The sequence below is a fragment of the Tachysurus vachellii genome, chromosome 13 (assembly GCF_030014155.1).
Source record: "Tachysurus vachellii isolate PV-2020 chromosome 13, HZAU_Pvac_v1, whole genome shotgun sequence".
NCBI lineage: Eukaryota > Metazoa > Chordata > Actinopteri > Siluriformes > Bagridae > Tachysurus > Tachysurus vachellii.
Genome location: NC_083472.1, coordinates 13,670,866 through 13,695,580, shown reverse-complemented (window position 1 = coordinate 13,695,580; position 24,715 = coordinate 13,670,866). Strand labels below are relative to the sequence as shown.

Genomic DNA, 24,715 nt, shown 5'->3' with positions numbered 1-24,715 from the left:
CTAGTAGGTGTAAGTTTATTACTTACATTATTCCACTTGAGTAAACTTCAAATGAACAATCACTACTCACCTTATAGCCTACTGCATGTAATACTGCTACAATGGTGTGACTATACATGTTCATTTAAACATTTAAATTGTATTGGTTTATTAAATATGATATACAAGGCAATTTGCAGGTGGAAGCAAATCACAAATTTGAGAACATAATGTGAAAGTTAGATAGTTGAGGTGTCAAAGACTGTTAAATCTTTTATTTATTCTTTTCCCGCAATATTTTTGCAACATTAAATAAGTAAAGTCACATAAACCAAAAAACCCCCACAAAGTTTGACTTTGAGGCTGAACTGCCAACCTACTGGTGACATCCTTCCAGGACTGTCAGCTGAGTTAACCAGAAAAACTAAGTGTTTAGTGTCCCTGCAACTTGTCCATGACTGATATCTCTGGTTATCACTTGGGAATCTTCAAACAGATTCAGATTATTTTATTTAATGCCATGTCAGCAATCAAAAGCTATTTTCATGGCAAAAACTCAATTACAAAAACACAAATATCATATAAATACAATAAAAACAAAACAAATATAAACAGCAAGTCATATTATACAATTTTTTTATTAACATAAGATAAAAAAAAAAAATCCAAACGATTTTCAGACATAATGTCTTTAAATATGTCTTGTGTGTCTTATGTAAAGTAACTTGATAAAAGAGCGTTCTGCTTGTGTTAAGTCCAGGAAAATCTAATAAACGTTTGACAGATAAGGGAATCTTACAAAACATACATAAAGTTAGGTCTTTTCACCTTTAAGCAAAAAAAGCATTGGCCAATTTTTAATGTCCTTATTAAGAGCTTCGGAATCTACAAACATTGTTTTCCTAACTGTCAAAAACTAATGGGTAACTAGCATGGATTAGCTGCGGTCGTTAACCGAGGACTGAAACAAACCAACAGAACAAGAAATATAATTTCCTAACATTCAATATCATAAAACACATTCTCACTTATGAAATGTAATCCCTTGCTGTCTGGTTTTTAGATTTCTTTCATTTGAACAACCATATGCAGCACAGAAGTCCGGCATCGTCCATGCATTTGAGGTAAAGGAGCGCCGTACAAAGATGGCTGCGGTTTTGACGCATTTTTAGGACCCAAATGCGACATCTAGTGTATATATCTATGGTTTACACAGATGTGGAAGCCGAAGCTAGCGTTGCTGCCGAATGCAGTCTTAGTTTATCATTCAGACGTGTCTTAACAAGATATGACGCAAGCTTTCCGGTAGTAAAGTTCAAGAATACGTTTACGGAATACCTTCTACTATTGCGAGGTAATGTCAGTTTATTTTCGTGCCCCAGACCGCAAGCTTCCCTTCTCGGGGTAGAACTAGCTTAGCTAGCCGCTAGCCCCATCTCAGCCGGTCACCGACGAAACTACAGAGTTAGGTAAAGAAAAAATCGTGTTTTTTAGTGATTTTTTGTAAAATGTAAATATTATTTTCGCTAAATTACACTTTAAAAAAAATTAGGGGTTTCCCTGCTAGCTAACTAAAGAGTAAACCCGAGCAAGGGTTACAGAATGGGACCGCAGGGGTGTGGACTGGTATGAGACAAATATTTAACCAGTTAACTAGCCAGCTGGTCAGTGGCTAGCTAAATATTTGGCGAGAAGCTAACTGGAGACCTGAACGATGTTGTCCTCTATTGGAATCTGTGAGCAGAAGTGTCTGGCAGTATCCTTTGGGAGTTGTGCGTGTCTGAGTTTAACAGATGTAGCTATCGACAGCAGATAACTAGCTAAACAAACTTAAGGAATGTTGACAATTTGACCAGGAAGACTAAACGTGCAATGAAATATTAGCTGAACGATTATTTAACTGTAACATATCTGCAATTCTCTCTCTCTCTTTCTCTCTCTGTCTGTTTCTCCCTCTCTCTCATTTATCTATATCTCTCTCTATCATATATATATATATGTATGTGTGTGTGTGTGTGTGTGTGTGTGTGTGTGAAATTAAATCTAAACTGTCTTTCCACTTATATGCTACATTCACAGACACAGTGATTTTATCTCAACAAGTCACCAGTCACTGTATTATGAGGTTGGCTAGTAATGCTTCTGGTTGCCTAGTAATTAGGTGACATATCTAGCATTCACAATCACTATTGTTGCCTCTCAAATGAAACATCCTGAAGGGATTTGTGTAAAATTCAGCATTGCATCATATCATACGATAATAGAAGCGGTATGTTTTCTTTGCCATGGATCACATACTGTCTTTAATCCCGTTTGCAGTTGCTGCACCACGTCAATACTTTATAAAGTTAAATGTTCCTCAATTTTGTTTTGTTGCTATACACAAAGGCAAACAAGACATTGCTCCTTTCGTCCAAAATCACCAGCTATTGTTGAAAAGAAACGGTCACCGGTTGCTGTGTGAACATCCTTTTAGTCCTGTTTATAACATTTTGGATGAACTTGAAACACACACACACACACACTCAGGGAGAACATACAGCCAGTCAGCTGAGCTCAGGACTGAACCAGAAACCTAGTTAATGTGAGGTGTCAAGCACCCTAATACTGGTTTACATTACATTTCCTTAATCAGATTACAGTTCATAACTGGATCAATGGCATATATAAATGTAATGAAATGTAATATATAACAGTACATACTTAATAGGTGAACCCAGCTGCTGCAAAAGATAAGTTAGTCTTAAGAATATAAGGTTCAAGGTTCTTTATTGTCAATGCCACCATATGTGCAGCTCTACAGATTAATGGAAATACCGTTTCTCTTCTCGAATCAAATGTTTACATTAGCAATACAATGTAGAGAGTTTGTATAATACTATGCACAATAGAAATAATGGACACTGATACAGTTTAGTGTAATGCTGTTTCAGTTTATTAGCTGTGAAGTAGGAAAAGTTGCAGTCATGATTCTGTCTGTGTGAAAGTGTTTTGTTGTCCAGTGAATTGGTTGTCATTTGTACTCATTGTCACACAAATTCATGACATTACCTGTAATTATGTATTTACAGTGTATTTTGTATGCAGGTGTTATATAACATCACCCTACCTTATTTTTTTTATTTATCCTCTTTTACTATTATCCTCTAACACTATTAAATCCTCAACTGCAATGTTCAGACGGTAAAGGGACATGAGCTGAGGGCAGGGCAACGAGAACCTCGACTCTTGTCTCTGCTCGAGAGTTCAGGACAGTTCACGTGAGTATCTTCTTCTTTCGTCCAAAGTCAACTGCTTTGTGTTTTATGGTTATTGCTCTTTGTAAAACACTCTAATAATTCTCTGTCATCCAGATATCCTTGTATTCCAGATGTGTGGCGATGTCTGTATGTAGTATTGTTATGCAGAAGGTTTCAGCAGCCATGATTTCCGAGTTGTAGAGATTGTGTGTTTGTGTTTCCACCGGAAAGAAAAAGTGAGTAGTGTTGCTGTCAGGCAGTGGGCAGTGTGCGGCCAATTATCCAGCATTCCTCTGTGGTGTGACAAAGCCTAAATGAACCTCACATGAGCTCACAGACGTCCTAACTGCATTAAAATTTCACCACACCAAACTCGCACTGCATTCAGAAGCAGTAAATGAGACCGTGTAATCACCTCTACCTCACAGCAGTGTTTCTTACTCCAAAATGTGGAGTGAGCAAGACACAACACTTAAGCCTGCACTTAATCTGCTAGTTAAAGCTTGTGAAGAGCTTCAAGCACCAGATGGGAATCACAAGTGTGATACTAATGCATTATAGACATTTAACCCATTTGGCAGAAAACATTTACAAGGTTTGGCAGACACTGTTATCCAGAGTGACTTACATTTATATCTCATTTTATACAACTGAGCAATTGAGGCTTAAGGACCATACTCAGGGGCCCAGCAGTGGCAGCTTGGTGGACCTTGGATTCAAATACAACCTGCTCTTCAGTAGCTCAACACCTTAACCATTAGGCTACCACATCCCCACTTTTACACTGCAAGTACGTAGACACGTCATATATGTTCCTCTTTGGGGTGGATTGTGTCTCACTAAAGTGTGGACTGAAATAACTGCCCTGATACCACCTGAATTCCATCCACTTCCGTTTAGACGCTCGCTCTGTTTGGCTGCAGTGAGAAAGCAATTAGATCATAAATCAACTGCAGTAACTCAATAGTGCTGCTAAGCTTAAACTGAGCTAAAGCACAGAGCTAACTGGTGCAGAAATATGTAACAAAAAGTATTTATAGATATTTATATAATCATCTAGTAATTTATCGTACGCTCACACAAGCCCTGAATTCTCCATGCATGGATATTTTTAGTGATTTCTTACTAACATTATGTGTTCACTATTTTCACCATTTGAGTTTTATGCATGTATTTTCAGCCTTAAATGCCTCTTAGAAAACGGGAGTCTGTCGGGGTTTTTTTGTCCTATATGCAGTTGGTGACACTTCCAGTTGTATAAGTTAAAAGGAAGTTGGAGCATGTTTTGAGGAACACTTGTTGGGAAAAACTTGGCAACAAAGGAAATATTAGTGTTCGTAATGAGTTTCACACTAGCTGTATGGAGGAGATGAAACTTGTCTGTGGTAGAAAATTATAGCCACAACACTTTTTTTTTTTTTTTTTTTTTTTTTTTTTTTTTTTTTTCTCTCTCTCAGCCCTCAGATGCAATGTGGGAACATGGTGCAGTTAATAATAGCATGTAGTCAAACTGTTTAGGTTTAGTGTTGCAGAAAATAAAAGTATATGGGAATAAGTGCATAACTAGACAATTTGTACTACTAGGTTTTTATGTAACTTTTTTATTAGATGATTATGTAATAAAGAAAACCTAAAGTGTGGTTAAGACTGTAGATTATTACCACGTCTCCATTGGAGAAGGAAGGGAACTCGTAAGCATAAGACACAGCGTGATTGTTACAGCCTGCACAACTAAACACAATCATGATAATACTTTAATGTTTAGTGAAATAAAAATGAAGCAAGCTAAATCCTTTGGCAGATGCTATACTCACCTACTAATACATTGTGTTAGGGTGTGTGTGCGTGTGTGTGTGTGTGTGTGTGTGTGTGACTGAACCTGAGCAAGCAGAATAACCAAATGTGTGTACTAGTATGGCACAACTCACAGTGATGAAAACTTTGGAGGATCATGGATAATTTGCCAGATCATGCCACACTGTGCAATGCAAAAGCACTATAATTATGTCTTCTCTCTTACCCCTTCTCTGTCTAAGGTTGAGTGTTCTGGCGAATCCTGATGCAGTCATATCCAGTCCGGTACCTCAGTTGTCCATACCAATCAATAGGCATTTCCATGTAGTACGTGGTAAGTATATTATTATTATTTTATTTATCAGGTTTTTTTGGGGGATAATTTTTTTTTAAACAATATTAATCCAGTCCTACTTCTCTTATAGCATTATTATATTTGAAGAACAGTTCTTACTATTTAAATCATTACAGGTCTGTGTTCAAGCTTCCTTGTAAATGTGAAAGCAAACATTTACAGAGAGCCTGTAGGAATTGTTTTCTTACAGTAGTACAGCCCCTAGCAACCTTTGCACATACGAGTCACAACTTCCTGTAACTGTCTCTTTCCCCCCCCCCCAGAAGCAGAGGAGGCTCTTCTCATTGACCTCTCCATAAGCAGTAAGAACAAGGGTTTCTTTTTTTGTTCGGAAACTAGTTTTTATTAATATTATGCTTGACAGATAAGTTAGTATTTTATAATGGGGAATGAGAGACTAGGAAAGATTCTATATCCTGTATGAGTCAATTTAATTAGTTCTTTTATTTTTTGCATGCTATGTCAGTTTACTCTGTACTGTCAGTAATTGACTACAGCTTATTCTATTATACGTTCTCAGAACAGGTTTTTTCCCCTTTGTTATGCATTGTTTAACAGCACTTCTCTCTTTATTTTGGCAGCGACGCTCAGGATCCGTATTCAAGGCGAGCATGCTCCAGAGCTCCTGCTGGAGTTACAGGATGATGAACGCAGTCACACTTTTTTCCAGCAAGTGATGAAGGCTAAGCACCAAGGTGAGGATTTGATTATTTATTAACTTACGCTTTTTCTTTTATTTTCCATGGTTGCTTATTAACCTGAACAAATGCAATAATTCTTTATAATGGCTCCAATTTGAAGTCTTAGAAGTACCAGATAGTTTTAGTTTAGCTTAAGGCTACGTTAATATGGCTTTCTGTTATGACAGATTTTTTTCTATAGAACAAATTGCTTTGCCCTCTGCAGCTACGTTTGGTGTTAAAATTAGACCAAGTGGTTGTAGACTAAGTTTGCATATTTGGGATATTGTTGCACTCTTTGTTTGATGACTCACACAGATGACGGACATTAGCGGAGAAACCAAAAGACATGTAAACACACAATTTTTTTTATCGGATGTAAAAATTATATCATTATGTTTTGTGTATCTTTAGATATTTTGCTTGAAGGACAGCCAGTGTTTAAAGAAATTAAAAGCCTTAAGAGCGGAGTTATTATGTATGTGTATGTAATAAAGCAGTTGAGAATACGATGAATCATCTGCATGTTGCTTATTTCTTAAAGTTAAATACTCTATTGCAAAGACAGTGCTGTCAGTAAAATATCCTTTCCAAGGAAATGCAAAGCAGTGTCTAACATCCAAGGGTCTGTAAACAGCTTGAAAATATAAAAAGCTTTGGTCCACCAACATCTGACCAATTAGGACAAGCAGACATTTCATTTCATCTGTTCAACATTTTGGCCATTAATTCAGAATGCTTCTTTTACACTAGCATACTGGATTTTGAACTGGACTAGGCATCTTTTTTGGGTGTGGATTTAGAGGGAATAGTGAATAGAGGGACTGGTTTGTGTTTTAGAACAGCCAGCATCTGTTAACTTTTTACAAAAACATCAAAAGTATTAGTTTACTTTTTGACTCCATGTCTCATTCATACTCATGTTGATCAGTCTTCTACTCCCATAATGTCTGGTGGCAAGCTTTGGTCTATACGTTTTAATTAGCTTCATTCTGCTTATCAACTTAAATGAATCCTATACAATTATACACGTTCACAAAACTGCATTTATTTACCATGTAAAATACAACGTCCCCGCTTTATTCTGTAGTCAAGCTACATAAATAGCCTGTAACGCTACTGACACAGCAGCAGGCACCAATGAAAATGATCTCAAGTAGATTGCAAATGTCAGCCTGGGCAGCATGTTTGCTTTCTATAGTCTGGCAGGTTATGAAAGGTTAAAATAATACAACTGAGACAATATGGCGATTGCAGCAGTTATTAAAATAGATCATGGGTGAATATAGGCTAGTAATTTGTCATTAACTAAACATGTTTGCCATTTATATTTAAAATAACAGATCTTATGGTTAAACAAAAAATGCCTGCCGAAGAGGTGAGAAAGTCAGTCAGTATTCAGAAACAGATCATTTCAATCTGTATTCATTGTTTATTACATGTTAAAATAAATACAAATTAAATGAACAAACAGGAGTTGATTTTATAATTTGATGGAATTTTTCCATTGCTGCAGGCAACGAGGCTATTTATTTGTGCATTTGGTTAAAATGTTAAAAAAAAAAAAAAAATAGGATGTTTTGGACCTGGTTACTACTGCTGGTCATTTCATTTAGATAGGTTCATGTAGGCAGATCTTAGTTTCCTGTTGGCTTTTGGTCATGCAATGGTTAATTTATTAGGATATTAATGGCATCACTAGGAACAACAACCGCAAGACATCACCAGTAAGAGCCATATGTGCTAAGACTCAGACTAATGTGCTTCAGCCCTTTTATGCCCCTTTTCCACCGAGGCAGTTCGAGTGCTGGTTCGGAGCCAGAGCCTAATTTAGAACCAGTTCTTTCTGTTTCGACCGCCAAAGCACCGGCTCTGAACCAGGAAAAGTGGTTAAGTAGCACCAAAACGTTGCTGGTCTAGACTTAAGAACCGCTTGTGTCAGGGGCTGTGGGCGGGGCTACTGTTAGTGCCTTTGATAATGTACCTTAAGTATACTAATGTTTAATACACTTTTACTTTACCGCGATATGATACATTATCAGCACACATGATAGTAGGTAGCTACATGCTAAGGCTAACTTTTTTTCTGTGTTAGCGATAAAATAACGTTATGTACTTTATCGATTACAGCCTCCGTTTATACAGATTACATGGAGCTGCACCTAAACGTTTTTTTCGCCGCATTAATGTAGGTTCACAAAGCCATGAGCATTAACAGTAAAGCAACATCCGCCATTGTTGTTGTGTTTGTGTTTGCCGCTGCTGCACTAAAGTTGCTGGGACACGTGACACGTGACGTCACACTCGGCTCTTGATGCTCTCTAGCCGGTGGAAAGGCAAACCGGTTCTTAGAAGGTTCGCCAGTGGAACCAACTTTGAACCAGCACCAGTGCTAGCTCTGAACCAGCACCTGGTTCTTTCTGGTGGAAAAGAGGCATTAGTGACTGTAAATTAAAGGTGATCTTTTTAAGATATTAAGTAGAGCATTCGATTGCTGCTGCTATTTAAGGGAGTTTGAATTGTACAGGCTGTCCAGCATATTTAAGATGCATTACATGCTAATAATTGGTGTTACTTCATAACTGTTTGTATTCGTAATTCTTTTATTCAGGTTAATGTTTTTGCCTTGTTACTGAAAACTGTGCAGATAAGTCTGGTCATTGTGCTGATTGTGGTTTTGCTTGTTTTGTTTTTTTTTTGTTTTTTTTGTTTTTTTGTTTTTCTCCAGTTGATGGAAAAAGTTCACTGCCGAAGAAGATGGAGCCTGTTGTTTCTGTCCCAGCTAAAAGCTCTGTCCCAATCCCCCCTCAGAGAAGCATCTCCAAAGCAGTCAGCGGTTCATCCAAGGCCATGATACAAGGCAATATCAACAGTAACCGTCAAGGAAAGACTTTAAACTCTGGTACATACAGCACATTCATGCTTTAATTAATACAATACAATCTATTTTATCTACCCATAGTTAAAGCCGTTAGTTCATTTTTGTACATTCACCAGATTCTGTAGACTCTCCATGCCAACTGGTGACAGACTTTGGTTTTGAAGATCATTTTAACCACGGCTTAAGAGTAGAGGAAAAGAAGAACAGACAAAATCGGATAGTTGCCCCAAGAGAAGCCCCTCCTCCACCCACGCCTCCTCTTCCTCCTCGGAAAGGCAGTTACTCTCTGTCTGTTGCCCCTGCTGCAGGCCTGCCTCCTAAAGATAGACCTCCTCAGCTACAAATGGCCACACCAGTTAGGCCAGAGTAAGTATGAGCAAGCTTCTCTAGCTTTAAAGAAGTTTCTCTCTGTCTATGAAGTGGTTATAGTGTCTTATAGTGGTTATAGTGTCTTATTTTTAATCCTAAAGGCACAATCACACTACAGATCGATCCACCTCTTGGTCAAACAGTCCAACTACGCAAACCATGAGGCAGGCTATGTTAAGTAACCAGACAGGCCAGAGAGAGGGACTTCTCAAATACCGTTTAGGCAAGAAGGAGAAGGAGTATGTGGACATCAAGGACTTTAGGTTAATACTGCTTTTTTTTGTTTTTAAATCATGGAAAATAGTTAAGTTAATTTGTACCATTTCTTGCAAGGTTGATCTTTTTCCTTACATTATTTTCTAGGCTTTTTGCAGGCACTTGGAATGTGAATGGTCAGTCTCCTGATAGCAGGTTGGAACCCTGGTTGTGTTGTGATCCTGAGCCTCCTGATATATATGCAGTGGGGTCCGTGTCATTGAATTTCCACAAAATCGATTTGTTTCATGTACCTACTTTACATATTTACATGGTTATACTTGCAGTGACTTTCACTGTCATTTTTGAGTGACTCCTTCAGGAGAATGTATGTTTTGGTTGGTTGTGTTTTTAATGCCATTGTGCCATTGTGGCTAAATAGGTTTCAGGAGTTGGATCTGAGCACAGAAGCTTTATTGTACATGGATTCATCCAGACAGCAAATGTGGGTTGATGCGGTGGAGCGGAGTCTTAATTCCAGAGCCAGATACAGACAGGTGAGTGACAGCCCACATAACAGCTACCTAACACGTTTTTATAGCCTATATTAAAAGACCAGGTGTTTAGACTTGTTGACTAACTTGACTTACATTTTTAATCCTCAGGTACGTCTTATTCGGTTAGTTGGTATGATGCTGGTGGTGTTTGTCAAAAAAGAGCACAAAAACCACATCAGTGAAATTGCTGCTGAGACAGTCGGTACTGGCCTAATGAACAAAATGGTGAGTCAGATAATAAGAACAAACTATAAGGTTGCAAGTGGCAAGTATACATACATAATTTGCTGATTTAATTACGGAGTGATTTGTGGACACCTACAGGGAAATAAAGGAGGTGTGGCAATTCGGTTTGTGTTTTACAACACCAGCTTTTGCATTGTAAACTCCCACCTGGCAGCCCATGTCGAAGACTTTGAGAGACGCAACCAGGACTATAAGGAGATTTGTGCCCGCATGAGCTTTCACCTCATGGAGCATCCACCTCTCAGTATAGTCAAACATGAGTAAGTTTTTAATTAGTCTTCCTCACGCATGGAGTTTGTCACACATCAATAGGTTCCATTTAATCCTGAGGTCAAATGTATAACCCAGTTTTCAAAATATAGATGCATTATTTCTAACAGATTGTGCTAATTTGTTTGTCTCAGTGTGGTATTTTGGTTGGGAGATCTGAACTACAGACTGTTTTTAAATGATGCAGCTCAAGTGAAGAGGCTCATTGCTGATAATGAGTTGCAGAAGCTTCAGGAGTATGATCAGGTACCTGCTGCGAGAGGACGTTCTATGTGCTTAATCAAGTAGTGAGGTTAAAAAGAGGAAGTCATTGAGGATATAGTAAGAATATGGCTTCTCAGTTCTCAAAACTGTTTTGGGAAACTAATTCACAGTCAGCCACTGGAATTCCTTGTTGTTGTTCCTGTTTCCTTGTTGTCATATTTTTTGCATGTTTTGTTAGATTTGCCTGAATGAAGAGAGAGTTCCTCTGCCCTTATAAAGACCATTGTTTGTTGCTTTCTTTTGGCAGCTGAATATCCAGAGAAAGACTAAACGCGCCTTCACTGACTTCATGGAAGGAGAAATCAGTTTTATCCCCACTTACAAATATGATGCAAAATCAGACAGATGGGACTCAAGGTATTAAAGTAGATCCAGGGTCATCACAGTTTTTATATATATTATGCAAAACAAATAAGAGCACGTTTGTGAGCTACTTTAAACAGGACTGGTTTGTTTGTTCATTTGTTGTGCTTCTTTCTTTTGATTTAGTGGCAAATGTCGGATTCCTGCCTGGTGCGATCGTATTTTATGGAGAGGTAATAATGTCAAGCAGCTGAGCTACCGCAGTCATATGGAGCTACAGACCAGTGACCACAAACCCGTTAGCTCTCTTTTTAGCATCGGGGTGAGCTTCACTGTTCGACCAACATTTTTTTTTTTTTTTTTTTTTTGGCTTTTTTATTTTACTAATTTTGACACTTCGCAAATCTGTGGGTCTGTATTTTATCTTTGTTGTTAACAGGTAAAGATGGTAAATGAACAACGTTATAAGAGGGTATTTGAGGAACTAGTTCGTGACATGGATAGGATGGAGAATGACTTTCTACCCTCTTTGTCACTGACTCAAAGAGAGGTGAGTAACAAGAGCAAACGACAGGATTGTACATCTTGGTGTAAACTCAGAGAATTTTGACCTACCATCCTGCTACGCATGCCAAGCACCTGACATGCAGGTGTGTTCAATCTAACCTACAAAGGGCTCTCTTTCACTCCAGGTTTTCATTTTAACTGACCAAGTGCCATAACTGATTACTGCCTCTTTAAGTAGTTGGTCTTCAAGTTGATTAGATAAACATTGGATATAAAATGTCTGGGTATATTATGTCACTCATTGGTGCACAAATGGTCCGCGTCTCTCAAACTGTGAGAGATCTCCTGTGCACAGCCCTCTTCAAGTCCATACTTGAGTCCCTTCACATAGTCATTCCACAGGATTTTGATGGGATTTAGATCTGTGCTCAGACTGGGCCATTCCAAAACTGTGATCTTTATCTTCTGAAGCTATTCCTTTGTTGAATTGGGTTTGTGCTTTTCTTCAGCTTCAGTTGTCTTCGGTTTTGTGCCACCATACTTTGGTTGCTAGCACTTTCCATAAATCTCTCTTTCTTGATTAGAGCCCCAGTCAAAGATGATTATCTGCAGCTTCTTAGCATGATGCTGCCATCAGTGTGCTTCATTGTGGGTATGATGTTTCTTTGGGTGATAAGCTGTTTTGCTTCTGTAGGAATCTCATCTTTTACAATTATACCAAAAAAGCCTTACTGTGGACTCATCAAATTCTACTATAACACATTTTGTGTTTTGTGGTTGTTTGTATAGCAGTAGTTGAAAATCCACACAGATATGTCTTATATTTCTTGCAAAGACATCTGAAGTGTGGATGTGGTTTCCAGGCTTTTTTTTTATGTTTTGTGTGCATAGTTTTAAGGAGGTTTTTGTTTTCCCAAGTGTGTTGCTCTAAACCTACAAGTACACATTAAGCAGAGCCCAGTGCCAAACGACAGAGCTTAATCTTTACAGAAATGGAGTTGTCATGTCTCAGCTTGTTTATTGTCCATGAATCATTGATACACTTTTCACACTGACATTATATTATTCCTTTATTGGAGCATTTCTCACTATAAATAAGTAAAGGCATCATTAATTGTCTGTATTTTACTGATCACCATAAACATACTTTATTACTGTAGATGATCAAACTAAGTTAATTGCCTTGACAATATGGTGTTTAGAGCTTTCTACACCTCGAGTAATAAAGGATCGTTCATTAAAGCTGCTGTGGTCATAACATTTTACTGAGCTTTTAATTCCACAGGTTAAATGCATAAACATCTACCATTTAAAGACATGCAGAATAAAAACAAAGACATGAGAGTAAACACAGGCTACGATTTTTTCTTCCTTTAGGATTTATAGAGGGTTTACCCACACATGGCTTTATAAAGTCTTCAGGCCAGACAGCATCTAGTATTTAAAGCAGTCTTCATCAAGAGACAACACATTTATAATTATCTTTAAGTGTTTTTTCTGTTTGTGTATTTCATATTGCATTGCCTTTTAATTTAAGCTATTAGGGTCTGCCAAATTTTTAAACATATAAAATTACATCAGTGATCAGCGTTTTTAGATCTGTGCTGTTGTCTGATGAAATGTTTATGTTGGTTGATATTTAATTGTTAGAGGTGTCAATGTTATTTATAGAAAGGCTCTTATTTGTCATAAGAAGTGTGTGTGTGTGTGTGTGTGTGTGTGTGTGTGTAAGAGAGAGAGAATAAGTGAGTGTTTAATCTTGGCCTGTATTGGGTTTTCTCATTCTGGACAGTTCCACTTTGAGAATGTGAAGTTTCGCCAGCTACAGAAGCAGAGTTTTCTTATTACCAATGACGGTCAAGTGCCCTGCACATTTGCCTTCATCCCCAAACTCACAGACTCTCAGTATTGCAAACCCTGGTTACGAGCAGATCCCAACGATGGCGTTCTTGACCCTAGTGAGTGCCAGTTATTTAACTTGGATTTACTGAAGTATTTAACCAGAGTGTAAATAAATGACAACTGATCGCACACACAAGGCCAACAGTCCACATAAGCTTGTGATATGACCCTGTACTAATAGTGTTAATCACTAATTATTTGTTTGCAGATGAGACCATTGAGATATCCTTGGAAGTATATGTGAGTAAAGACTCAGTAACAATGCTCAACTCAGGAGAGGATAAAATTGAGGACATCTTGGTGTTACACTTGGACCGGGGGAAAGACTATTTCATCACTGTGTCAGGGAACTACCTGCATAGCTGTTTTGGAACTTCTTTGGAGTCGTTGTGCCGTATGAAGAAACCCATCCGCGAAATTCCTGTTACCAAACTCATCGACTTGGTGAGGGATACACCACAGCCACATGCATCTAGATGTAGTAATTTATTCAGAGGGTAAATCATGTAGCTGTACTGTATGAATGATGCAAAGAGAAATAATCTTACTGTGCCATCTTACTTGCATCTCCTACTTTTGTTCAGGAATGCTAATTAAATGCCAGAAAATTAAACCTTTTTTATTAATTGCCAAAATCCTGACTAAAATAGATAGAAATCAAAAATAATGAAAGCAATTGCATTTGTATTGCTTTTTTCCCCCCTGAAGGTCAATGTCTTTAACTTATATTTGCTGTGTTGCAAGTACACAGGAAACACATGTAGTGTAATGCTGTTGTCTTCTTTTTCTGTCAGCAATATGTACATGTGGAGCACAAAACCCAAAATGGTACTACACAGTGATTTTGAAGTTGACTGTGTAAGGCTGCTCCAACTTCTTTTTTTTTTTTTTGTTGCTCTGGCTATACATAGTAGTAATCTTGTGTGTCATCACCTACTGATCAGCTGGAATTTATTTCACGGTTTTATTGTCAGTGCAAATGTTCGTCTTAAATATCAGTTGCAGAGAACATGCAAGGGATTTACTGAGGCAGCATGCCTTATGAGCGAAGGCAATAGGAAATGATGCATGAGACAAAAACACAAGCTCAGTTCCTATACAGATATTCATTATTATTTTCCATCAAGGCTGAACAACGTTATGATTGAGTGTGGGTATGCGTAGAGGACAAGCCCCTTCTTTTTCTGATAGAATACACACCAATTGTGGATCAGAATAAAAGAGAGAGATCCTTAGAGAAGGCCAGTTGGATACAGTTTTAAATTTCAGAATTGAGTTGGCTTTTCAATATTGAAATCATATTCATTTCACACATTAAAAAAGTCTCTGTGTTAAACAAAGATGGGTAGATTAAATCACACAGGTAGCTGTAATTAGGCAAATTATTGATGTTCTACAGCTTGAATCAAAGTGAACTTTAGGTCTGAATCAGTATTATGTTGTCCATAATTATGACTTCCTGTCTAATAGCCAGTTAAGACTAATAAAATGTAATGAGAGTGTATGAGACTGGATGTCTTGTTTAAACCTCTTTCAGTATTATAAATTCCCATCTATAAAGATGATAAAATCCAGTTTAGTGGGATTAAGCTGGATTAAAATCCCCTTTTCACATGGATATAAGTGCTGTACAGTGTCTTATAATGCACTACAGTTGTATTGAGAGGTCATAGCTTGCACTAGCGAGGGTCACTGCATTGTCATATCTGTATAGAAATGTAGACTTTAGTCTTTCTTTATGTTGTTTTCATATGCCTGTAAGTCTCCAGTATAGCTCACTGCTCCAAAAGATTACAGCATGATCTAGTAACTCTGAATGCTTTTGTTCTTTTTCTTTGCCAGCATTTATCATCTGCATTTTTGACACATCTCTTACGTGCAAATATGAATGACCATGAATTATCTCTTCTTTCATTTCTGCTTTTCTATTTTCTAAACTGCTTACCAGTGGTGAGTGAAAATGCTTACCCTCTCTTATGCAATGCTTTCTTTTCACTGTTTTTCTTTCCCTGTCCTCCTCAATCTCCCCCGTATGCATTGTCCATTCCTTTCCAACCAATAATTCTCGGGACTGCTTCACACTAAGGGAGAAGATAGCTACACGGAGAAGGTAAAGCTCTATAGATTGTGGTACTGTAAGGGCTATCGCAGTGTTTTGTCTGTCTTGCTAAATGGCATTACAGAATTAGACAGTTTGTTTACATTGTATGTGTGGTGTGATTTTGTTTATTTCTGTGTACGTATCAGTTAACATTCTTGCATGTGTGGAAGCACTTTGCAAAGGTTTGTTTGCTTTGCGCTGTCTCCTCTAACACATTTAACGATCAGCAGACCCCCATCAAATTTTTCTACGCAGCAGACTCAATGTGTTGTTCAGTCAGTAATTAAGCCTGTCTGGTATTTCAGTTCTGATGCTTGGTTGTGCATGTCCAGTATATAAACAACGCTACTGCTTTATCTCCAAAACTCACAGGCACTGACATTACAATACTTCATGTGGTGTTTAAAGACTAACACAACTGGTCTAATAAATTGTTCATATTGTATAAGTAGCAGGTGTTGATGGTGTTTACTGCAGGGGTTGCCTAAGCTTTAGAGTGAGCTGTAGAAATATTTTGTTAGGACTAATCGGATCAGAACAACACTGGCGTTTTCTCTGTCAGGCCCAAACAAAGAAAAAGCTCTTCCGTTGATGACCATTGAAGCCCCCTGTGCAAGTGAAAACTCCAGTATACTTGCCCTTTCTCATGTTTGGTTTGCCCAGAAACTTAATGAACTATGTTTTCCTTTTTTTTTTTTGTTGTTGTTATAGTCAGTCCAGAGACGTGGATGACTCTGTGTAGCCATTGTCCTGGTTCTGTCCTGATTTCTTTGTCTTTAGCTAACATTTTTAGTCTGAGCTGTGTTGCTCTTGCACAGCACATTATTTAAGTCTAGACACATGTTCATTTTCACTCGACATAAGATTCAAATTGTTTGCCTTCATTTTGCTCAGTTTTGATATTCCTAATGATTTGTCTGCTCCTGCCCTTTAATCACATGTCAAAATGTGTGGTGCCCTGATTTATACTTTCTAACTAAGGAGTAGTTAAAAATAAACCTTGCAGCACAAAGAGAAGTGAAATGAGTGAACGTATGCTATTTTTATGGTTTTTACAGTTCACATGTCAATTACCTATCCACCAGTTTTGGTCTTGCCATTTCTCACTCACTAGCTAACTCTCACACCCTAATCACCAGGGTTAGGACGGGGGAACATGTGCTTCCTATGAGATGTGTGAAGGGGAGCAAGAGTAATGGCACTGTGTGTGTTTGTCTGTGTGCGCAAGCGAGAGAGAGAATGTAGGGCACATCAGGGTGTATTTTTAAGTTCTAAGGGATACATTTACAGTGTCCACAGGAATGTGATATGTCTGGTATAAAAGAGACCTCCTTTACTCTAACAATCTTCTGTAAATAATATGTGACTGGCTTAAGCTCCCTCTAACCGCTAATGTGTGAAATGTTCCTGCTGGAATTAGTGATTCTTTTGTCAAAATTCTGTACAGTATTATCAGCACAGTGTAAACACTGGGGAAAAAAACATGTTAACATGAATCTCTTCAGGAGAAATCCAAGATGAATTTCCTGCTGGATAGTGGCACCACCGAGGACAAACCATTAAAGATCCCCAAGGAGATCTGGCTGCTTGTCAACCATCTTTTCACCAGGGCCTGTCACCAGGTAAACCACAGCTTCCACAGCTGGCATATTCATCTGAATCAACTCTAAAGCTGCCATATTGATATAGGCAAAAAAGATAAGAAAAACAATATTTGAAAATGGCATTTGTCATGCTCTTTTCTGATGATGATAGAACTTGCTAGATAGAAGCTGCTTTGTACTCAGTGTTTCTAAGCATTAACCCTAATCCAGTCACACAATGGACCTCATTAATCAAGATGGATAGAAACATATTTATTTGTGTGTGTGAGTTTTAACAAAGAAATCTGGTATAATTGGAAAAAAAAGAAAAGAAAAAACATTGATCCTGCTCTTGAGTGGGTGTAAAGTTGCATAAGAAAAGTAATTGATGTTAACCTCGACTTGATGAACGTCATACCATATAATGTGCCTGTATAACTTGCACTTGTATACAAGGAATATACTGTCAAGTTTAAATTGCTTATTTTTATTATGTTTACAGTAGTTAGATCTTATAGCTACTTATCCAGAGTCTATCTAGTCTAATCCATCAAAAACACATCCTCACACTGTCAAACAGAGCAACAAAAAAGTGTTTGTCATATCACCAAGAGATTGAATTCAAGTGCTGATGCCACAGCCATTTCTGGTAGAGTGGCAAAGAGGGTGAAACATGGGCATACTCTCAAGGAGCGAGAGGTGGCATACTCACTCCTCCATCAGTCCTGTTTTTCAAAAAGACTGACTAATTATTATCCTATTATTGACAGTAATTAAATCATATGAAAAGCAAAGAAAGCGTGGCAACACAAAACTCACAAATTAAGAGAAATAAGTTGAATCCAATTTTGCAAAAGAAATGTTCCTGCATTTTTTGTCTGTGTGGTCTTTTTTTTTTTTTTTTAAATTCTGTTCAACTTTCCAGCACATCTGCTGAGATGCATAAAGCAAGTGAAAAACAGCTTCTCTGTTTAAAGTTTGATCATCACCTGAGGACAGCATATATCTATTATTTTCCTCTGTTTTCATGTCAGCCCATATTCTTTTCACCTCATTCGGGTGCACTATTAATGTTAAATAATATTCAACATTTAACAAGGTCAAGTTTGGCCTTTTGCTTCTAATGTCAGCTGTGTGAGCTTTGTGTTTTATAGACTTGTGAGTACATTACCATATGCAAATCAGATGTATCATGCATGCACTTGGGAATTTATTAATAATAGTCATTCATCAACGTTTACACGTCAGTAGGAAGAAACTTTTGTATTGAACATTGAGACCCATTTACTTCTATAGGAACAGAGAACAGGACTGATGGTCACTGCTCTACAGTAAAGACTTCAAAAACAGGACCAGATTAAAGATTCACCAACCTTCAGTGATGTTAAACAAGTCCTAATGTTTAACATCAATAAACCCACTTGAGTTTTACTTACTCTTCTATATACTTACATACATGCTGTCTTTCTCTCTCTCTCTCTCTCTCTCTCTCTCTCTCTCTCTCTCTCTCTCTCTCTCTCTCTCTCTCTCTCTCTCTCTCTCTCTCTCTCTCTCTCTCTCTCTCTCTCTCTCTCTCTCTCTCTCTCTCTCTCTCTCCCTCCCTCCCCCCTCTATCAAGACGAGATGAGCAGTGCAGCTGCTAATCCCAAGATCTTTTTATATACTACTTGATCAGATCATGATTTAAGTAAAATTATAATTATTCTTCTAGGAGGACCTTTTCCAGACCCCTGGCCTGCAGGAAGAATTGCAGAGTATTATTGACTGTTTGGACACCAGTATTCCAGACTCCATCCGTATCCTTTTTCCTCCACTGCAGTTGAATGTTTATTTAGCACTGCATATTTTGCTTGAGCACAATTGTACAAGCACGATTTTTCTCCTGTAGACGGAGATACACACACACACACACACACATATATATACACACACACGTATACATACACATATATATATGTGTGTGTGTGTGTATATATATATATATATATATATATATATATATATATATATATATATATATATATATATATATATATATATACACACACACACACACACATTTTTTAGTTATTTTTTTATTTATATTTTTTTACTTACATGGCAGATGCTCTATATACACAAAATGTTATTGTTGATCGGAGCTTTGCAAGATGATTAATTATTATATTGGTACAAACCTCTAGGGCTTTGTGCTAATTATCGGTAACTCAAGAGACATGGTGGTCAATGAAAGTCTCTTTTTAGCTGCTTATAACAGGAGATTACAGGTACTTGTTTCAGATAAAACATATGGTGTCTTCTTTAATAAATAAAAATCTGTAATATTTTGCAAATTTCTGTGGTGTAAGAGGAATAAAGCTTAAGCATACTGGAAAAGAATTAACACTGGAGTGGTGATAGTAACACTGCTTTGTGATGATTTGTATCAAACCAATTATTTGTATGATTATTTTTCTACAACATCATGCGGCAGTGTTTTATTTGTTCCATATTTCATTTATTTATTGTTCCGGGATAAAAATAGAAGAACAAGGATGTTATGTCCTTATCTTCTTTTCACATCACAACCACTAAGTGTGAGCTTGTTAATCTTTCTCTGCAGTAACTGCAGCCAGTACAAAGCATGTAGCTGTTAGAAAGTATTAGAAACATGGCAGTCAGGCGTAAAACCTGCTTTCCTCTCACATGATTTAATTCTGCACCCTAACCTGGCTTCTTTTGTGGGGGTTTTTTCTTTATGGTATTTTTTTTTTGGTCCTTTTACAATATAACTACTTTAAGAAGACACGGTACACCCAATGTTTTGCCCTCCTTCTGTGTCTTTACTGCTTTACTTTCTCTTGCAGTCTGTCACTGCACACTGACACGGAGGTCCTCTCAGTCCACTTTGTCCTCCATTCTCCAGTTTTGTTAAATGTCACCATGGCTCTCAAATTGCTAGGCTACTGTGTGTGTTTCGTATTTGTGTTTGCACCCTAACCTTGTGTATCAGCTGGCAGTAACCACTCAGTAGCTGAAGCACTACTGATCTTCTTGGAGGCTTTGCCTGAGCCTGTGGTGTGTTATGAACTCTATCAACGATGTCTTGAATCCTCACATGACACTCGGCTCTGTAAACAGGTATGGAAGGATATTTGTAAATTTCCTCTAGAAGGATATTTGTAAATTAATCTAATTCTCTGTAGTTCACGATTGTTAAAATATTAATGATTTTTTTAAGTTAAAACCGCCGATGACTGAACATTGTTCAATAATTACACAGCTGATTTCCCAGCAAACCCATTCATATGGACAGTTTCTGTGTAATGTGAAGCAATATGAATTTCTGTGGAAATATGTTTCTCAAGCAGAAAAAGGCTGTTCCATTTTAAAGTGGCAGAATCCGAAAACGAAATTGCTTTTAAAGATTCCATTCTGCAGTTTGAACACTGTAATCAACTGTGTGTGTTCATTGAGAATTTGACAGCTGATGTTCAGCTAAGCTGTGCTAGTTTAGACAACTGGGTCACTTGGGCTTATGTCCATTGTGCTGCGTGTAAACAACGCTGTATGAGAAAAGCACACTTGGCTAGATAACCATTAAAGCACCTTTACCTTTAGGCTGACAGTTTTGTTACAGGCAGAAAAAGGACACTTAAAAAATTAGTGAAATACAATTGTACATAAATTACTTACTATGCATGTACACATGCTTATAATTGCTTAGCAACCACATGCAATTCATTTTTGTCTCTAAAGTTAGGGCCTCAGATTAGGAATATTCATAGAGTTTGAAGGAGGTTATTTCAGATGTACTGTATATCAAACACAATACAGCATTCATTTGATTCTCAAAGCATTTAAAATAGAATACCATAAAATTACCATTTAAAATGTCATCAAACTTATTGGATTATTGCTGTTGGTTTTGTTTCACAGTTAATATCACAGCTCCCCAGAGCACACCGCAACGTGTTCCGCTACCTGATGGCTTTCCTGAGGGAGCTGCTGAAGCATGCAATCGACAACAACCTCACTGCCAACCTTATAGGTATGTCAGCAATTCACTCTTCTATATACCCACACTAACTATTCAGAAATATTTTTCAGCTTCATTTACCGTACATCTACAGCCAAATGCTATGAATGTAATTTCTGTTCTCTTCTTTTAGCTACTCTCTTTGCAAGCCTTCTCATCAGACCTCCACCAAACCTCACAAGCAGGCAGACCTCAAACGATCGGCAGAGAGCCAACGATTTCATCTTAGGCTTCCTAATGGGCACCGATGATGACTGAGGAGCTCCTGTGAGATCGTAGGCCATAACCTTTTATGAAGGAGGTGCCCTGGTGATATATGAGGGAGAAAGCGTGAGAGTGATTGAGTGAGTTGAGTGAGTGAGTAGATGATGAGCCCTCCCTGCACACCCATACCCATTTGGAAAAATGGCAGCATCTCATTTGCACAAATGCTGCGATTGGCTCTAATATTATTTTGGTTTATTAGAGCCTTGTCCATTGATAAATAAAGCAGTTTCAGGTCGAACTGGTGTCGCTCTGAGTTATAGCTGCATATCTGCATCTTTGCGTAATTTATATGAGAATTTCAGTCTGTACCTTTTTTTTTTTTTTTTTTTTTTTTTTATATATATATATATATATATATATAGACGTTTAAACTTTTCAGAAATTTTAATGCCAAAACCAAAAACTGTTATTTGTGTGGGTGTATGTATGTGTTACCTGTATCTGAAATGAGTCAATATAAATTGACTTGTACACTAAATACAACCAGTAAGTACAATTTTGACTGCTTTGACAGAAATCATGAGTGTTGTGGCATCTTTCTTTTTTTTTGCCCCAATCCAGCTAGAAGTGGACTGTGTGAGTTTACCATGTAACTACAGAGAGACTGTTTCTCTCAGTTTGGTATTATTGGGTGGGGTTCTATTATTCTTCCGGTGTCTTAGACAATTATTTGACTTTTGAAGGAAGGCTTTCTGTGGCAGTGAATCACAGTGAGTCACAGTGGTGTTTATCCGTTGTAGTGTAAACATTTATTTATATATTATGTTCTTTTTCTATATTGGTAATTTTTTCCACCACTTGACTATGGGGATTTCTCAAAACTTAGTAAGATCCCACCTCAATCATATTCTGTACATTGAAATTTGCTTTTGGACCCATCCATTCTCGTTCATCATGTATATCTGTATAACTGAATGTTCTAGCTCCTTCATAGCTGAATTCAGCATTTTCTGGCCAGTGCTGCTAAAGTGCTATTAAACATTGTGACCATGAACCTGGATCCCTCACACTGTGATTCAGCCGGACACTTTACACTCCAGAGAGCTGTGGCGTATTAGAGCTGTGGACACTTTTGTTCATTTTCCGCATGTTTCTGATGGTTTATTCAAAGTCCAGCTATGAGCATTCTGGTTGTCAAAGTCATGTCTTCTTGATGTCTTACCTGATGTAAAATTTTACTCTTGTTACATAATGGGTGTTTTCTGTGTCGTCTTCACTTTTAACACTGGTGCAAAATGTCTCCTGTTATTTTAATATTGATCCTATCTGTGCAGTAACCTAAACCCTACAAAACTGTATAAGATAATCATTAGAGGAATTTTCCTTTGTGTACTGTTCCTTTAATAGAAATGTCTACACCCTAAATAGTCTCTTGGGGGTGTTACTTGAACATTTACATATACTGTATATAGCTCTCTAATCCATGTATTTAAATTCTGTCTTTAGTCATTTCTGTATTTCGGTCCATATTAAAGCTTGTGTTTAGGTTTGTCATGAAATATTACTTAGAATTCTAGATCCTAATCATGCATACTGCTAATGAGTTAACCCGAGGGTCACTGAATCAGTTCTTAATTATATTTTTAGGCTGAAGAGGAAATGAGGAGATCCCTTTGACCTGACTTGATGTAGTTTGATTAGTCATTGGATTTGCACTGCACTGCGACATTTACTGATTACAGGTCAGGATTTATGTAGCATAGCAACATTGAGATAATCTGCCACGTCACGTTGGTAAGAAACCAACTTGAACAGTAAAACCTGTTGGCCCTGAAGTTAGCAATGCAAGACACTTGTGGTATGCCAGCTATGTAAGAGCAAGGAATGAAAGGTCATTGATAATATCAGCTCAAATTGAAAAACTAAAAGAGAAGTATAAGCTATTGCTGTTTCCAAAACCTTTTTCCCTGACACTGTAAAAATCTTGATCCAATGCCACCAGACTCTGCTTTCACATTCAGCTTCTTCAAATTGCCTCAGACACAGACATGCTGATCTTTACTGTCTGACCAATTATCCATGTCTAGCATTTTTTTTCTAAACCTGTGTCTCTGGATAAATTTAGTCACTTATTTTGAAACTTCCTCTAAAATACAGATCATATATATTCCTGAAAAGGGTACAGCAGTCAGCTTCTGCTTTCCTCAAAGTGTTAAGCACTTGCTCAGCTTTGCCAGAGCTTGTCGACTCTGGTTGGGAGACGCTCAGCGACCTGAGATTTGAATTGAAATGTTCTTTATATGGAAGTCTGCTTGCTGATATGATGACTATGTTCTTACTCATCAAGCTCCCTGGGAAAATAGAATTGGAAGGTTACTGATTCGTATTGTCTCCTGTCGTGCATTCTTTTTCTGTTTTCATGGGTTGGGTTCTGCACTGATTCGCCTTCTAATTATGGTACAAATGCAACTTGCACTTCTGGTTTTTTTTTTGTTTGTTTTTTTTGGTATTTTTTAACTTATTTAATGGAAATAAAATATTCAAACCTAACATTGTGATTGTATGTCATTTGAGTTTTGTCATTTGAATAATTGATGTTATTTCTTTGCTAAGAGTCACTAGGATTAGTGTCATTTTAAGTTGACTGCAAAATGTAGCCTTGGGTTATAAATTTGAGTTTTGGTGTTTCAGTGTGCTTTTAGTATAGTGTTTACCATATATGAACATACCTTTATGTGTTGCAGTGGATTTTAGTGTAGTGTAGAGAGACTAAGCAGAGAGAGAGTGTTTACGTTTAACGCGACTTACATTTTTTATCTTAATTTTATTCTACTAAGCAGTTGAGAGTTAAGGGCCATGCTCAAGAACCCGGTGGTAGCAGCTTGGTGGACATACAATTGCAACTCCTTAACCATTAGGCTACCACATCCCCCGGGTGTGTTTAATGTATATTTGTCCCTTGGTGATATAGGAAATGCAGTCAGACAACGTTGTTTGAAAGAAATGAAGATCAAATGCTAGTCTTTGTATAGTGCTCTCTTCTCTATTACAGACAGCAATGGACTCGACATTGTTGCTGTTGCAGGGTTGTTTCTCCTGTGTGAAACATTTAGCTTCTGATACCATTCCTATAGTTAGCCTGCTCAGTGTTCTATGAGAGATCCCTCGTGTGTGTGTGACATTCTCCATCCAGCCGTGTATAAAGTCTCCAGGCTGAAGCAGAAGCCATCGCTTTCCCCACCTGTTGTGTAGCTTAGGAGCAGCC

General features: G+C 37.6%; 1 protein-coding gene across 3 annotated transcripts; it reads left to right on the top strand.

Annotated features, from left to right (window-relative positions):
• The first annotated feature begins 1,191 nt into the window (after window positions 1–1,191).
• Window positions 1,192–21,829, top strand: ocrl (OCRL inositol polyphosphate-5-phosphatase). Of its 3 annotated transcripts, XM_060884589.1 has the most exons (25): window positions 1,192–1,448; window positions 1,532–1,735; window positions 3,160–3,239; window positions 5,255–5,346; window positions 5,631–5,669; window positions 5,949–6,062; window positions 8,776–8,949; window positions 9,045–9,294; window positions 9,399–9,560; window positions 9,661–9,762; window positions 9,935–10,049; window positions 10,158–10,274; window positions 10,374–10,555; window positions 10,700–10,811; window positions 11,077–11,186; window positions 11,319–11,454; window positions 11,572–11,682; window positions 13,432–13,597; window positions 13,750–13,985; window positions 15,628–15,651; window positions 17,148–17,264; window positions 18,937–19,021; window positions 20,218–20,345; window positions 21,144–21,255; window positions 21,377–21,829. In XM_060884589.1, the coding sequence occupies exons 2-25, from the start codon at window positions 1,694–1,696 to the stop codon at window positions 21,499–21,501; spliced, it is 2,931 nt and encodes a 976-aa protein (XP_060740572.1). In that variant the 5' UTR covers window positions 1,192–1,448; window positions 1,532–1,693; the 3' UTR covers window positions 21,502–21,829. The 3 variants fall into 3 exon arrangements, with proteins under 3 accessions (XP_060740572.1, XP_060740573.1, XP_060740575.1); XM_060884590.1 differs by having other exon boundaries at window positions 1,192–1,735; window positions 5,634–5,669; XM_060884592.1 differs by lacking the exon at window positions 15,628–15,651 and having other exon boundaries at window positions 1,192–1,735.
• Window positions 21,830–24,715: the final 2,886 nt, after the last annotated feature.

What these genes read in the sequence shown, in the direction of transcription:
- ocrl (XM_060884589.1), top strand. Translation starts at nt 1,694, where the DNA reads ATGTTGTCCTCTATTGGAATCTGTGAGCAGAAGTGTCTGGCA. An exon ending in GAGAGTTCAGGACAGTTCAC is followed by an intron (nt 3,240 to 5,254) that starts GTGAGTATCTTC and finishes TCTCTGTCTAAG; the next exon opens with GTTGAGTGTTCTGGCGAATC. An exon ending in CATTGACCTCTCCATAAGCA is followed by an intron (nt 5,670 to 5,948) that starts GTAAGAACAAGG and finishes TTATTTTGGCAG; the next exon opens with CGACGCTCAGGATCCGTATT.